Genomic DNA, 17,436 nt, shown 5'->3' on the forward strand with positions numbered 1-17,436 from the left:
CCACACGACACCGCCCACAATGCTCCGCCCCCCCGTTTCCGAGAAGTTGCTGCGGTGTTACAGTGTTGCCTTTGGAGAGATTTCAAACTATTGAACAAATGTGTAGAGTTTGTTTCCTCAAAGTGACAGCAGAGATAAAAAGCAGTGGGAGAAGACATGAAGAGGAGAAGGATTCATGGAAAATTGATGAGGGGAAAAGAATTATTATGCGTGGGAGCCGGAAACAGAAGGGAGTGTGTTTTCCATTTTGAAAAGAAAGAGAGGAGTGGAAAAATCAACATTCGTAACAAATCATTGTATAACCTGCTCCAAAAGGTTGGGACACTGTATAAAAGTGGTTTGTATTCAGAGTTACTGATATATTCAAATCGGGCCTTATTTTTTCATCCAAAAAAAAAAAAGAAGAATACCTGTCCTGTCTTTGTATTTGAGGTGATTGATTCATCATGCATTATTACTTAAAGGTGCTGTAGGCAGGATTCCGCATCTTCGCCATCTTGCTTAGGGTTACCTAAGTAAGATGGCGATTTGACCGATCTGAGATGGTGATTTGAAACCCAGCACAGCCAATCCGGTCCTGTTTTCGCTGACATCACTCCCTTATGCAAGTTAAGCCCCTCCCACAAGAACGTGTGATGAACGCCCCCCCGACCAATCACGGTTAGAGCCTCAGCGGCTCTTCTGATTGGTCAAAGATACCTGGAGCTGTTGAGATTCCTTTTCAGCTCAGAACAGAGACAGATGGAAACGCTGCGCCCTCGCAGTAGTGCAGTTATGCTACACTCCTAAAGGATTATCAATGGATACTCTAACATTTAATCCAAAGAAAACACAGAAAAATTAGCATTGACTAGCAAAATCCTGCATACAGCACCTTTAAAGCAAACATTTTAATGGTGACTAATTTTTCAGTTTTAGTAAACTCTTTCATTGTAACAACAGTGCAACACACTTCAGATTACAGCCAATGCTTGATATCTTATTACTGTTTCTGACTACTTCTGAGTATGATTCATTAATGAATTTGGCAAGAGTTTGACTTTTGCATTGTATTCAGAGATTGTAAAAAGATATTAAATGAATTGTTAAAGGTGTAATACAGGATTTTCTATTTACTTTGAGTTCCGGGTGGATCATCAAAATAACTGGTGGGTCTGTTTGTCAATCATTTTGTTGAGCTGCTTTCGTCAAGCCGTTGTGTGCTCGCTCCCAATCACGTTCTACGTATTGCGCGTGCGCATTCAGAGTGTTTATGTAGCCGGTGAGCTTCGGTTTCAGCTAGTACTTACCGATGGCGAGTCTGACATAATGAAACTGTAACTGTTTCGGAAAACAAGCTTTATGAGCGAGGCCAATCACAGAAACTGTAAACAGAGCCGTGCACGCCTGGAGAAGATGAGGTCGCGCTCGCACGCTTCGGCCATTGATAGGCGTTTCCTGGGAGAAGCAGGAGAGCCGGGCGGATGGTCTGGCGCGTGCACGTTTTTATTGCTAGAAAATGAAAAAAATGACTCATTTTAGCTGTGTGCACCAGTTCAAACATCTTGGCAGAGGATGTGTGAAGACCTAGCATGTCTGGACCATCCCATAGAGGTCTCACTCACACTTCACTGCTATGTGATCTCACAAAGGTTAACTTAGAGAATTCCTGCATGCCCCTCCTTTTCTTAAGCACTGCAAAAAAAAAAGTATATCCTGATCCATCTAAGGATAGTATCAATATACTAAGCCAAGATATAAAGCCTTCTTCTGGACCTCATCTCACTGGAGAGAATGCCTGCTTGCAGGAATAATAGTCTGACACAATTCAAATCTATCTGGCACCCAATAATTAAATACAACACCATGTAGCCTACTGGGGGACTGCGGCTCTGAGAAAGTGAATATTTACTGAACCATCTGCATACGTGAAAAATACATTTCTTACATACTCGAGACACTGAGAGAGCAAATATGATGAAGGGAGACATTTTAAACAAGCTTGAACATTTACATCGTTTACATGTTACATCTCTGTATTCGTGGGAGGTTTTAATACATAAACACAGCACTGACTAGTGGAATCATATGCAAACTACATCATTTGCTGCATTTCTGAATGCTGCCTTGCTTGAGGGCTAAAGGTAGGGAGGCTTTTCTGCTCTCTCTCTTAACACTGAAATTGCACCTGTTTTCTTTGAACAATATTTACATTTCCAGGACATATCCATGCTTGTTTGTACTAAAACTAAGTGAAATGGCTGTTTTATATTTCTGTAGAGTTTTGTACAGTAAGATCTGGATAAAAGTTTCCCCTCAAATTTGCCAACATTCCTCTAAAATTGTCAGACACACACACACACACACACACACACACACACACACACACACAGGGGTTTATTCCTGAAAATCTTTTCAGTGTTTGTCTGCGGTGGTGTCCCAGTTTCCCCCTGTAGGGGTTTGTTCACATTTCAGTCAGATGATGTGAATCCGGTCAGGCGTTCCCAGGCCGCCTGTCATGTCTGCGACACTCACTTCCTCAGGGAGGAGGTTTCCATGGCGAAGCGAGCAAGTGAGGTCGAGTTGCTAAGGTGATGAATGTTGTGATCTGATGCTTATAGTGAGCCTCCTGTGTGTGTGTGTGTGTGTGTGTGTGCGTGTGTGTGTGTGTGTGTTTCAGTGTGGGATTACAGCACTGGGAGAGTGGGAGGTCCGCTCGTTTGCTGTGAGATCAAACTCAAAGACTGGGTTGAGGGTGAGTGAGACAACAGGCACGTGCACGCACGCATTAAACACTACAAAAATCGCAATTTTTAAAAATTGTTTGTAAATACGTCTCACAATCCATTTTTGTTGTTTAAAAATGAATAGAGTAAAACACACATCCTCACACTCACACCAAACACAGTTTTATAACTGACATGTGCACGTGTCAGCACACGATGCACAAACGCAGAGAAACAAACAGGTGAAAACTCACTTACATGTCTGACACACGTCTGCAAAAATACACACACACACACTCAACCACTGCATGCACACACATGCATGTTCTCTCGCACGTGCACACATACACAAACACACACTAATGAGGACACTTGTTTACATTCACAAGCTTGCATGCAAAATCATACACAATCACATACTGTGCAGTACGTCTCTCTGACGCACACGCAAATGCACATACGCTCGTGAGCATGCACACAAACACAGACTTGGTGATGAGCCATAAGCTTACGCAGCGAGTAGAACGTTTTTCGCCGTCTTTTCAAGATTCAAGAGAACATAAATCTTTTTTAATTGTGCCTGGCTGCATTTTCATTCTCAGGCAGAGCGTCTTGCCTTCTTGGCTTACAGAGTGGAAAAACAGTTTAAAATGGACACAACATTCATTATTTTTGCCAACAAACTTTTCTTCCTCCCTGTATTTCTTGTTGTTTGCAAACCACTGACGCTCAACCTCTCTCTCTCTCAGGCGGTTATCGTAGCACAGATAAGCCTCATCCACGAGGAGAGATTCTCATCGGTGGACCCAACGTGACCATGGGATACTACAAGAAGGAGGCCAAAAACCAAGTGGACTTCATCGTGGATGGGAACGGCCAGCGGTGGTTCTGCACAGGCGACATCGGCGAGTTTCAGGAGGACGGGTGCCTCAAGATCATCGGTGAGGACTCAAGACTATATCCGAGGATTCCATTGAGGTCCTGCAGAGGCGCTCTACTGCATGTTTGAAGTCTCATCCTGCTGCAACAGTCCTGATTGCGATGACTTTCTTTATTGGAGATGTGTATGACCCTGTCCATACGTTTAAACAATCTAACTTGGTCGTCTGTCCATGTGAATGTCTGTATAAGCAACATTGCTAATGTTAACAGTGTGCTCACATGCTGTTTAATTCTAAAAACAACAGATAACACCAACTAGTGGCCCAACAGCCTCATTACATAATTTTTAGCATTTCTACCATGTCCATATAAAACAGATATTTTTCGTTTCTGAAACAAAAAGGCAAAAATGATGTGCTTTCACTTGAAACATTGTGTAAACTGGGCAGAAAGAATACAGGACAAAAGATATCCAGGACCTTCCATATTTCAAATGAATTCATTGTGCTAAATACCATCTGAAACAATCTCCTAGAGATGTTTGGTTTTTATCAGTTTACTTGAGGCAAAACCACTTCAGAGAGGAGGAAACGTGACTTCTTAGGTGGTCGGTTGTATTGAATGCGCACTCCACACAATCTGAGTATTCAAAACAAATACATTTAATCAAACATGAGACAAAGAGGAGTGTTTGATATCAGAATATTGTGGCACGACTCAAAGGATCAAAAACTTCCTAGAACAACACAAAATGGGGTAAATTCCTTAAAACCACTGAAAAATGTATCGTGACATTATCATAAGCACATTTTTTGAAACTATGTGACCCAGTTCCTTGGACTTCCTCCACTCAGCTCCTCTGTTTTCGCTTCCCTTCATCAGTCTGACAGAAAAATTTCCACCAAATCAGATTCGACGTCATTTCCCCAGATTCCTCCACAAGACAAAACTCCTCAACCCATTCTCTCTTTTCATCTTGATGATACCAGACAGACAAACACAGATCACTGGAACACCCACCAAGAACTCACCTTATACACACACACACACACACACACACACACACACACACACACACACACACACACACAGATAAACACACGCCCACAGTCTCCCTCTGCTGTGTTTGCAGACCGTAAGAAGGACCTGGTGAAGCTGCAGGCCGGAGAGTACATCTCTCTGGGGAAGGTGGAGGCCATGCTGAAGAACTGCCCCCTCATTGATAACATCTGTGCCTATGCCAACAGGTGTGTTCCAGATATTTTACATTGTTTCACATGTGGGGTAGTTTTAGTTATTTTATCCTTTTTAGCAATTCTAGCTCTTCTGTCTGTTTTAGCTGTTTACATTATTTAGTTTTTTTTTAATGGAAGAGATCACTTTTTGAAAATCAGCATCTTTTGCAATTCAAAGAAATGAAAGCAAAACATCTGTTAACAAATAATGCACACATCATATTAGGGAATCTAGAAGAGGCATCCATCTATTGAGTCTATTTTATATTTCTGAATTCAGTAATGACTTAAAATGAGTGAATATTCAAATATTGCCTGGAAATGTCACACATTTATTAACAACAACAACTTCTATCCACATGTAAAAATAGCCAGTTGTTTGCTTTGAAATAATCCGTTCATCGTTCGAAAGGGGGGTAAAACCTGGACTATTGAAACCAAAACTGCTCTGTCATACATTTACTAGGTTTTTAAGCGGTTTTCCAGAGTGCGGGTCAGAACATTTTTGCGTTTTCGAGGACGTGTTGGACTCCACAGCCTGAAATGTTCATTCTGTTCTGTGTCATAACAGCGGCGGTTGTGAAGGTCACACACTCATCAGGCGCGAATTGTTTACATCGCCTTGTAGGGCTAAATGTCTCACTCAGAGAGGAACTGATTCCTGCCTCACTCTGTCGTGCAGACATGCAAGTGCTTGTGCTCCATCAACTCTGTCGTTCAGCTTTTTTTTCTTCTTTCTCTCCTGGTCGGCAGCGGTGAGACGTACGTGATCGGCTTTGTGGTGCCCAATCAGAAACAGCTGCAGGTTCTGGCTCAGCAGTACGACATCCGAGGGTCGTGGGAAGACCTGTGCAGCAGCAAGGCCATGGAGGAGCTGGTCCTCAAGGTCATCACCGAAGCTGCACTGGCAGGTAGGAGTCACGGAGGAAATGGAACAATAGAAAAGAGCTTTGAATGTGGCTGGATCGCTTCATCGCACATCAAAAACAAGTCAAGAGAAGCAGAATGCAATCCTAAAAATGTCATTTTCAATTGAGAACTGCAGAAAGACTGCAAAATTAAAAGGAATGCAAGAAAAAAATGCTTCAGAAAAGTTTGGACAGAGACATGTTTACTACTGCTTCAGCTCTTTTCAACAGGAACCGGAATTTCATAAAGTTTTGGCGTCTCTAGGTTTTTTGTTTTGTCTTCATAAACAGTCGAATAACTCTGGACTGCATGTAGGTCAGATTATCACCTGGACTCATTCTAGATGGAGGTATCCTCTTAGATTAACTACAAAAAGAGGTTTAATATTGTATTGACAAATTCTTTCAGAACCTGGGCTGGATGATGGTGTTCAACAGGTCTCAAACACCAGGTGCACCGATGCCACTTTAGAGTCATATTAGAGCCACACGAGGCTTTTTAGCCCCTCTGCTGTGACTTCCCTTTGCTTTTACAATGCTATATACAAAAAAGCATGTTAATCTTACAGTTTATTTATTAGAGTTATTAAAAAAAAATATCCTGGTTAGAAAAACTGAAGTAGGCTAAAACAACTAAAATTGATAAAAAATAGAAGAAAAAAAAAAAGAATTGAACACATAAAATCAGGAGAAACTGCTAAAATCAGTAGGATAGGTGAAAAAGAAACAACAAAAATCACTGGAAAAGATGAAAACAGAGCTAAAATCACTTTACGCAATTAAATCAGCAAAAAAGAAATAGGAATAGCTGAAATCATGAGAAATAGCAAAAATCACAAGAAACAGCTAAAATCTATGAGAAAAGGTGAAAAATTACCTAAACAAACAGCAAAAGCAGGTAAAATAGATGAAATTTCTCTTAACAGCTTAGTGTTAATCATTAAAAACGGAGTCAAACAGCTGCTGCTCAAGCATATTGGTGAGAATACATCTGTCCACCTGTTTGGCTTCGCAAAAACTTTTTCTCAGATGAGAAATCAGATACTTCTAGTTGATCTTTATCTAGTGGAAAGTGTTTGGTGTGGAAGATGTGTGGATGGATGTTTGCCTTTTGGTTGAACTGCTCTATGCATGACTTCATATTTTTCCTAAATCCCTCTTCTGTTGCAGCCCAGCTGGAGCGCTTTGAGATCCCCCGCAAGATCTGCCTGTGCCCGGAGCCGTGGACCCCGGAGACGGGGCTAGTGACCGACGCCTTCAAGCTCAAACGCAAAGAGCTGAAGACGCGTTACCTGGACGACATCGAGAGGATGTACGGCGGGAAATGACAGTCTGAAACGAATCCCACACAAAAAACTAGTGAATGTGAAGAAACCGTTAACGTCCTCCTCAGCCAGGTGTGTTTTCACCCCCTCCCCCCTTCCAGGAGGTCTTTATTGTTCCAGATGTTGAGTCATGAAACAGAGTTATCGATGCTGAACTCGGATCTTTAATTCTTTTGATGCTCTTCAGATTTCGCTCCTCTCCGGTTTTCCACGTCCTGCAGGTCAGGAGACGGTTAACCTCCCTTCGGTTTCTTTTGTTTTGTGTCCCGTCTGGTTTATTTTGTTTCCCACCCACAGTCGGACTGAGACTCCCACCCTCGCGGGACGCCTCAGTCATCCGAGGGCAGACGAGAGCCGATTGGTTCGAGGCGTCAGGACTTTAAGAAAAGGTTGAGAGAAGCACAACCGCGCTGCTGTTTAGTCTACTGATCCGTCCTGCAGCAGCAGAGCGTCCTTCTTCCTACGTGTTTGTGTTAGAGATGAAATTACCATGTAATCACTGTTGTGTTTGATAAATCAGTGCAATATGGAAATGCATAATTCCTGCCCATGTAAGGCCGGCCATTACAGCGCACAATTACAGCATCCTCAGCGGCTGTGGGTGGGACGCTTCAGTATGACTCAGTATATCCATAAACAGCTCCCGACTCCATCGCTGTGTTACACCTGATGAACTGTTGTGATTCGGAGTCTCTGGAATTTAAAAAAAAAAAAGAGAGAAAATGAGTGCAGGCTGTGTATTTTAAAGACTGCGTGGAGCCGTCTGATTTTAGTTTTTAAACTGGAGAAAAATAAGGTTTTAAACTCCTGAGATTCTCCTGGCTCTGCCTGTGACGGAGTGAAACTGAAAGTGAAAATGCAGCGGTCTGAATGGCAACCAATCAAGCTAAATATAGTTAACTGAACTGAGTTAGCAGCTATAAATATAATCTACCACCACACCATCAACTCTGAGTGACTGGTGAGGATTTATTGAACACTGTGGCTCATCGATAAATGATGAATCTCTAAGAGCACTGTAGCAAAAAGTAATGTAATATGTCCAATAATGTAATAATTTTCCACTCCCTTAATTGAGAGAATGTGCTGCATCGTATGTTTCCTCAATGAATGAATTTAACTTCAGTTATTAAACTATTTAACTTATTTCAGTGACAGAAAATCCAGCCAGGAGTGGAATAACTGGTAAAGTGTCATTACTGTATCGACTCACATATTTCATTGCGTTATGGGAAGTCATTGTTATTGGCTTTGTTACTCTTAAACCAACAGTACTCTGAGCCACCGATAGCACAACTTTTTGAAACCACGCCATTCTGTCTCCATGGAAACGGGGAAAAAACTCAACTTTTCTGAGATGCCGCTAATGTCCACCATGGCCGTAGTCACGGTTCTTATGTGAGAGTAGATGACAATAACAACAACGTTTGCGTCCAGAGTGTCGTGACTCCCCGTCCATATTCTCCTGGACTTGGTAGTTTCAGTTGAGAGTTACTGTAATACTAATCCAACTCCGACGAACAAGACATCGTTTTCAAAAACGTTGCCATGCAGACACGAAGCTTTTCTGAAATGAAAATGCAAAGAATGACGCATTTTCACTTCAAACATGTAAGCGAGGCCTTAAAAATGGTCAGAATTGCTACACGACTGAGAGACACTGCATATCTGACTGTAATCACATTGCTACAATTTTAACAGAACATTCTAACAAACTATTTCAAATTCAACTGAAATTATATTGTTTTATTTAAATAATTAGACATTTTAAAGAAGATATCATCTTCTTTACAGTTTTCGTATTACAAGACAAATTAAAAAAAGACACAAAGACAGTCCCTCGATGACACCCATGAATAACCTTGTCTGCTTGTCTGCTTCACTACTGAGACAGATGAGAATTAAAAGCTCTGGTCCAGTTTCAGAGCAGGACTTGGTGCTGCAGCATCAGGGATGAACGCCACACATCATCCCTGCAGGTGGTGCAAGTGTGGTGTGAAGCCATCTGTACACACTCAACAACTGCGTCCAAATGGACTGAAAGAGCTCCAAAGAGCAGTGCATTGTGGGTTCTTCTGATCCCATGCGTCATTCACATTCAGATGCAGTGCAATAACTAAAGAACTGTCCACAATCCAAAGGAAGAGTGTAAAGTCGCTTCAGCAGCACAACTCTGCAGAAAATCTCATCTCATCACACCTGTTCACCAAAAAGAAATGCAAATTCACCAAACAGTTGAAGGAAACCTTTTCTCATGTGTGTTTTGTATTCATAAAACCAACTTCCAGATTTACTCTGCACAGACTTTAACATGAACTCTGACCAATCCTCAGCTCAGAGAGACTTTTCTGGAACACCTCTCTATTTATTTGTAATCTGCCTTTGAAGGAAATGACTCCAATGAAGTGAATAAATGTTACCTTTGGATTATGTGTGTTTGATGTCCGCTTTTCTCCGTCTTTTAACTTTACTGCATGTGAAATCAAGTCTAGACACATGGTATTAAAATCTTTTTTTGAAGAATGAGGATTCATTCAATTGCGCTCTGGATGCTTTTGAGGTAAATCATGATTCTTGGTGGTCTCTGATGGGTTACATCACTCATTCAGAGATCCTGATTTCATTAATGGAAAAAGAGCCGCCCTGAAGCATACTGTCCAAATGACGAAGAGCTGGATGACATGCTAATGGAAATTCAATGAACCTCAAAAATGTGTCACAGTTTGAGAAAAGAAAACCTAATGATACAATGTTTTAATGAGATGTTACAGTTTAGTTGTGTTAAATGAGAATGATGCCACGACAGCAGGGGTGTCACACACATCTTAGTCCAGGGGCCTCATGCAGCCTGTTTTTATCTTGAGTCGGCCAGACCAGTGAAATAGAGCCATGAAAACCTTTAAATTTAAACTTGAAAACTTTTCTTTGTTGTCAAGGTCAAGTTTATTTATATAGCACATTTAAAAACAGAAACATACTGCCCCAAAGTGCTTTCCACAATTCAATAAACTGCCGTTACATAATAAAAGGTCAACTACACTGCTCACAAAAATTGAAGGAACACTTTGAAGAAACACATTAGATACATCAGATCTCAATATGAAGTTGGTTATCCCTACAAATAACGACAGGTCAATGTCTTAGGAACAACAGGATGCCAAGTCTTTTAATGGAAATAAAAGTTTTCAGCCTACAGAGGGCGCAATTGGTGTCTTGTGGCATTTCCTCCCAGATCTGTGTGAGGGCATCCCTGAGCTGTTGTACAGTCTGAGGAGCAACCTGGCGGCGCCTAATGGACTGAAACATAATGTCCCAGAGGTGTTCTATTGGGTTTAAGTCAGGGGATCGTGAAGGCCGTTCAATTGTTTCAATTCCTTCATCCTCCTGGTACTGCCTGCATACTCTTGCTACATGAGGCCGGGCATTGTCGTGCATTAGCAGGAAACCAGGATCTACTGCACCAGCGTAGGGTCTGACAAAGGGGCCAAGGATTTTATCTCGATACCTTATGGCAGTCAGAGCACCGTCTTCTAGGCAGTAGAGGTCTGTGCGTCCCTCCATGGATATGGCTCCCCAGACCATCACTGACCCACCACCAAACCTGTCATGTTGAACGACGTTGGAGGCAGCATAACGTTCTCTTTGGCTTCTCCAGACCCTTTCACGTCTATCACAGGTGCTCAGGGTGAACCTGCTCTCGTCTGTGAAAAGTATAGGGCACCAGTGGTGGACTTGCCAATTCTGGTGTTCCTGAGCACATGCCAGTTGAGCTCCACGGTGCTGGGCAGTGAGCACAGGGTCCACCACAGGACGTCGGGCCCTCAGGCCACCTTCATGAAGTCTGTTCCGGATTGTTTGAATAGAGACATTCACACCAGTGGCCATCTGGAGGTCATTCTGCAGGGCACGAGCAGTGCTCACCCTGTTCCGTCTTTCACAAAGGAGCAGGTATCGGTCCTGCTGATGGGTTGAGGACCTTCTACCTCCACATGTAAAATCAGTCCTGTTTTGAATGTTTCCTAATTGTTGCCACTGTCGTGCACCTGTTGTTAATTTCATGAACAACAATGCAGCTGAAAGTGATTAACGATGCCCTCAGCTGCTTAACCAACCACAAAATTATCACACAGGTTTAATTGATTTCATGCCAGGCCCAATAAAATAAGTGTTTAATTTTTGTGAGCAGTATATAATAAACATTAAAAACAAGATTTAAAACAAAACTGCTAATACAATAAAATTACAATACCAAAAAGCCTTAAAATCAACTTGAATTGAAAGCCAGTGAAAAGAAGTAGGTTTTCAGCAATGATTTAAAAGACTCAGCAGAGGAAGCAGCTCTGATATTAATAGGAAGATTATTCCAAAGTTCAGGGCCTGCAATAGCAAATGCCAGGTCTCCTCTAGTTCTTAGATTAGACCATGGGATGTCCAAAAGAAGTTGGTTGGAGGACCTCAAGGTTCTTTGTGGGTTACGCAGCATAATCAGCTCAGTTAAACAAGAAGGTGCCAAATTGTGCAAGGACTTAAAAACAAACAGCAACATTTTGAATTGGATTCTAAAACTAATAGGAAGCCAATGAGGGAAGATAAAACTGGAGTTATGTGCTGACGTCTACTTCCTGTGAGCATACGAGCTATTGTTGTGGCACAGAGTAGCTACATATGATGAAAATGTACCAAAATCAAACAACCGCTGACAAAAATGACTACAATCTTGGACGAAATTAAGAAAAATATCGCAGAGTTTGATATTTTCATACTTGGTTTTCTAGTTTAGTGGTCCATATTGGAGCCTCAGTTTGAGTTGGATTACTACTCTTTATTTTCAGATTGTATATAAATTGTATATAAATATCCATAAGTCTACATCATTCTTCCCATGAACTCCACTTTTTTTTTTAAACATCCAAATCACTCTGTATCTCTAACATGTTGCACTAACAGAGACAGGGTTGAGAATAATGATAATATCAATCACTAAGCTTTACAACATATCAACTTAATTTTGATTGATTTCTAAGAGAAATAACGTGTGGTGCAATGCATTAAAAAATAGTTATTTAAAGCTATTTTCCGCTGGAGGAGATTAATTGCTCACTGTGAGTATTTCTTATCCATTTTGCATAAGTTTAATAGACTCCCGAACATGAAGACCACTTAAAATAATGAGAAATGTGCTCTTTATTTAATTTTTTTGGAAAAAAATAAAAGAAAAACATCTGGCTTCAGGAGTTCAGCGCGCTCATGTTACAAGCATGAACGTCCATCACGTGGCTCGTGACATGTCAGGGTCTTGGTATAAATAACTTCATCCCCTCAGAGGCTCTGACAAAACTCCAAGAAGAGCTGCAAGGAGAAGAGACACACACACACACACACAGCTTTTCAGTTTGGTGAGTTGAGAAATCAGACTACAGAATGAACCTTTGTAGATTTATTCAGGTTTGGATCAAGAATCGTTAATTGAGTTTAATCCTCGGGAATGCTCTTGTGGATTTATGATAACTTTTTCCAAACCTGTAAAGCATTTTTAGTTGTCAAAAAATTGAACTTTACAATGGCGGAATGTAAAAGCAGACTGAAACGTTGATTTATAATGTAATTGTCAAGTTGATTCTTTATGTGCTTGGAAATGTAAAGGATAATTACAAGTTATCTTTGTGCGTAAAGCGTGCGTAAAGGCGCAAGAACTCCCTGGCAGCACTGATACTTACCAATTTACTTCTGCACCTTTTTTCAGCACAATTTTAAAGCTCTCAACAGAGGCTACGCTGAAAGGAAAAAAAAAATGGAGCACCTGGAAAACTCTACGATGTCACCCAAACTCCTGCCGGTGCAGACGGAGAGCGCAGCGGGACCCCCGGCGGACAAGAGCGGCGGAAACGCGTACCTCTACATTTTAATCGTCATGTCTTTCTATGGGATCTTCCTCTCCGGTATAATGATGGGCTACTTCCGCTCGAAGAGACGCGAGAAGAAGAGGGTCAACATCTTCACGCGCCTGGTGCACGAGGAGGAGCAGCGAGAGTGGGGCGCGCTGCCCAAGAAGCACAGCCTGACGTTCTCCGCCGTCGCGCCCGGGCTGCCCTCCCTGCAGGTGGCCTTGCCTTTCTGCGCAAACCACGGGAAGCACTTCGGACACCTGTCGCACGAGGGCGCGCTGCCCTCGCCGCTGGCGTGCGCGCTGTGCACGGAGCAGAGCAGCATCAGCTCCCTCTGCTCCTCCGGGGACACGCGCTTCACCATCGAGGAGGAGTCCGACAGCGGCACGGCGGAGGGCTCGGAGGAGAACACGAAGGGAGCATCCGAGACCAGCGGGGATGATTCAGGATGAGCCCCCCCCCCCCCCCCCCCCCCCCCCCCGCGTGCACCACTCACATCAAACAGGAGGCCGCCGTCAGCTGGAGCCTGGATGTTTAGAAGACTCATCATGAGCCCACCTCTTGTTCTTCATATCCTGGAGTTCCACTTGTGAAGATTTAGATGGTTCAGTTTTTAAAAGGTTGATGTTTATCTCACACGGGGCTTTAAAGCACCCTATGCCTTCTCCACTTCCTGGTGGCCCAGGAAGTCTTTTAGCATTTTTGTTATTTGACACCAGCCTCAAGATTCTCCAACTGCTGCTGTGGCTGAAGCTGACGACCATATGAGGAAACTGAGGATTCCCATTAGTCTGAGGCCTGGTTTTTTTTTTCTTACACTGAAGATAGTTCATTTGACCTCATGTTTCACACATGGGCTATTTTTGTTAGAAAAAAAATATTCTGAATACAACTGCTACACAAGAAAAATTGAGGGATCACTGTTAAATGATCCAACTACGTTGAAAAATTCCTGGGAATAGCCAAAGATGACTATATGTCCAGAGTGTGAGTTGGTTTGGTTAAAAACTGCTCAAACAGGGAATTTACATTTCATTTTATGAACTCTATGTCTCATATTCACACACATCTGTCTCAGCACTATAATTTCTCTCACTCGGTTGCAGCGTGATCATGAACTTAAACAACAGATGAGGCCAGTTTTCTTTCTGTTTTTGAAATGTCAGGATGCTAACACGTATTCAGACATGATTTTCACTTTTTTCTTTTAGCATGCTGCTGTACTCTGCTAATCACACGTTGTAGCCGAGGCTGATGGGAAAGCCACGTTAAACTGGTCCACAGTACCGTTCTTGGTTACAGTTTCTCGTTCAATCAGAAACCGGATGATTCACTGTTGCACTGTGTATGTTTGACTGCATTTCCCTTGATCATGCCCCCACCCTTCCTGCTGGAACCCCCCCCTCCCGCACTGCTCTGTGCTGAGGATGACTCACCCTGCAGAGTGGGAGGACGAAGGCCTTCCCGGGGGTCCCCCCAGCCCTCCCTCCACCCCGGTCTCAGAACTTGACTCGACCTGCTCTTACTGGCCCGGCCCAGCCTTGAGCAGAAAGAACCTGGAACCCACTTGAAAGACTCGAAATCCTTGTAGGTTTACTTGATGAAAGCACTGTGCATATGTTATTGTTGAAACGTGTCACACTGTAATTTAAAATCAAATCTTTGTAGTTTTTGAGAAGGAAATAAATGTCTTTTGGAATTCAAAAATGCCCTCTTCTTTTTGTTGTATGAGCTGTGACCAGCAGAGGGCACTGTTGTAGAGGCATGAAGGAAGAGAAACAAGCAGGAAGTCTGACTATTATTACCAAGGTATTTTTAGATGAGCCTGCTTGATGATTAAAATGATGCAGAATAAGCCTGTTATTAAGTGGATAAAAGCTTTTGGAGGGTTTGTCCAAATCATCCTAATTATCTTCTAAAAAGTGAGGCTTTCTGAAGCTCTGGTGCTAATTAACAACCCCAACCAGTCCATTTATTCACAAACAAGTAATGAACGTGATTGTGGACTTGTGGAGCGTCTTGTGTCAAGTTTGCAACCGTCTCTTGACAAATGGAATATTTGGAAACAAAACTACAACTCCCTTGTTGACCTACAAAGGGACACACTTTGTCCAGTATTACTGAGAGAATTAAACATAGTCTTTAAAATGCCATCTGAAATATTAAATAACATTGTGCTTTATATTAAAACTTAGGCAAAAATAAATAGCGGCTGACAGCGGAAGAAATTTTACAGCGGGTTATTCGTTCTGCACGTGTTACCTCGTACGAGTTGACGTAACTGTGAAGTAAACAGGAAGCAGGAATTAGGAAGATTGAATGTGGATCGCATTATGCCGTTCATGTATACAAATGTGTTTAAAATGATTATTTTCAACAGGACCACTGGGATACTACACCTTCTCCATCGAGGATAAAAAAGAGACTGCAGAAATACTGGGAGGAATGGGAAGAAGACTACACCTGGATGGAAAAAGTGTGCAGTAATACTTAGAAAACACACCACACTCTGTGCAAACACACTATTTCAACAGTCCATGGTGGACTGACATACCTGAAGCAGAATGATTCAAGTGGTGAGCACATGAAAAACATCAGGGACAAGAACATGAGGAGGACCTTCCACCTGTTTCTTCTCCACCAGATCACATCAGAGAGAGTTAGAAGTGTAGGGTTGAAGTGATAGGCAAAGAACTCCATCATTCCAAATCCTGCTTCACTTTCTCAAATGTTGGAACAAAATTATGCATTTGTTCAAATTTAGAAGTTACGAATATACCCACGTTAACAAGTCCGGCATGAGACGACTTAAAGGGAAAAGAAGGCAAGGCAGATGGTACTGCATTAAGACTCCTAAGTAGATTCAGAGTTGGCCAGATTTATTTTATACCCAGATAATTTGCTAAATAAATCAATAATCCTAAGTAAAACTGGTATTGATGTTTCCAGATTGGAAATAAATATCAAAACATCATCTGCATAAGCACTTATCTTATGCTCATAATCAACTAATATGCTGTATGGCAGGTGCCATCCTCACTGGCCTCTGCCAATGGCTCAATTGCCAGAGCAAACACAAGAGGTGACAAGGGGCAGTTTTGTGTGGTTCCTCTATATAATGGAAAACTGTCTGATTTAAGACCATAAGTTAAAATAGTGGCCTGCGGACTATCATACAACATTTTTACTCACCTAATAAAATTGTCACCGAGACCAAATTTATTTAAAGTCCATCCATCTTCAATTGCTTATCCGGGGCCGGGTCGCGGGGGCAGCAGTCTCAGCAGTCTCAGCAGAGATGCCCAGACTTCCTGTCCCCAGACACTTCCTCCAGCTCTTCCGGGAGGATCCCAAGGCGTTCCCAGGCCAGCCGAGAGACATAGTCTCTCCAGCGTGTCCTGGGTCTTCCCTGGGGTCTCCTCCCGGTGGAACATGCCTGGAAAACCTCCCCAGGGAGGCGTCCAGGAGGCATTCTTAACAGATGCCCGAGCCACCTCAGCTGGCCCCTCTTGATGTGGAGGAGAAGCGGCTCTACTCCCAGCTCCTTCCTGGTGACTGAGCTCCTCACCCTATCTCTAAGGGAGCGCCCAGGCACCCTACGGAGGAAGCTCATTTCGGCCGCTTGCATCCGGGATCTTGTCCTTTCGGTCATGACCCAAAGCTCATGACCATAGGTGAGGGTGGGAACGTAGATTGACCGGTAAATCGAGAGCTTCGCCTTTCGGCTCAGCTCCCTCTTCACCACAACGGACCGATACAACGACTGCATCACTGCAGTCGCTGCACTGATCCGCCTGTCAATCTCACCCTCCATCCGTCCCTCACTGTGAACAAGACCCCAAGATACTTAAACTCCTCCACCTGAGCTAGGGTCTCTCCACCGACCTGGAAAGGGCAGGCCACCTTGTTCCGGTTGAGGACCATGGCCTCGGATTTGGAGGTGCTGATCCTCATTCCTGTCGCTTCACACTCAGCTGCGAACCGCCCCAGTGCATGCTTTAGGTCCGGGTTCGATGAAGCCAACAGGACAACATCACCTGCAAAAAGCAGAGATGAAATCCTGTGGTCGCCGAACCGGACCCCCTCTGGCCCCTGACTGCACCTATAAATTCTGTCCATAAAAATTATGAACAGAACCAGTGACAAAGGGCAGCCCTGCCAGAGTCCAACATGCACCGGGAACAGGTCCAACTTACTGCCGGCAATGCGGACCAGACTCCTACTCCGGTCATACAGAGAACGGACGGCCCTTAACAAGGGGCCCCGGACTCCATATTCCTGGAGCACCCCCCACAAGACACCACGAGGGACGCGGTCGAACGCCTTCTCCAAGTCCACAAAACACATGTGAACTGGTTGGGCAAACTCCCATGAGCCCTCGAGCACCCTATGGAGGGTGTAGAGCTGGTCCACTGTTCCACGACCAGGACGAAAACCACATTGTTCCTCCTGAATCTGAGGTTCGGCTATCGGTCGGATCCTCCTCTCCAGTACCC

At 43.2% G+C, this 17,436-nt stretch overlaps 2 protein-coding genes across 2 annotated transcripts in view; both read left to right on the forward strand.

The window, feature by feature from the left end:
• Positions 1–7,414, forward strand: part of acsl3a (acyl-CoA synthetase long chain family member 3a) — a 33,727-nt gene extending 26,313 nt beyond the window's left edge. The window contains exons 11-15 of the mRNA XM_030108376.1: positions 2,660–2,734; positions 3,455–3,646; positions 4,720–4,834; positions 5,576–5,733; positions 6,901–7,414. Of these exons, the coding sequence (XP_029964236.1) occupies positions 2,660–2,734; positions 3,455–3,646; positions 4,720–4,834; positions 5,576–5,733; positions 6,901–7,058 (698 nt within the window). The 3' untranslated portion in view covers positions 7,059–7,414. The remainder of the gene's footprint in view (positions 1–2,659; positions 2,735–3,454; positions 3,647–4,719; positions 4,835–5,575; positions 5,734–6,900) is intronic.
• A 5,432-nt stretch (positions 7,415–12,846) lies between these two features.
• kcne4 (potassium voltage-gated channel, Isk-related family, member 4) lies at positions 12,847–13,690 on the forward strand. Its single transcript, XM_030108889.1, has one exon. It carries the CDS (start codon positions 12,847–12,849, stop codon positions 13,390–13,392), a length of 546 nt encoding a protein of 181 aa, XP_029964749.1. The 3' UTR covers positions 13,393–13,690.
• The last annotated feature ends 3,746 nt before the right edge of the window (positions 13,691–17,436 follow it).

This window comes from Salarias fasciatus, chromosome 14 (genome assembly GCF_902148845.1).
Source record: "Salarias fasciatus chromosome 14, fSalaFa1.1, whole genome shotgun sequence".
Lineage (NCBI taxonomy): Eukaryota > Metazoa > Chordata > Actinopteri > Blenniiformes > Blenniidae > Salarias > Salarias fasciatus.

What these genes read in the sequence shown, in the direction of transcription:
- kcne4 (XM_030108889.1), top strand. Translation starts at nt 12,847, where the DNA reads ATGGAGCACCTGGAAAACTCTACGATGTCACCCAAACTCCTGCCGGTG.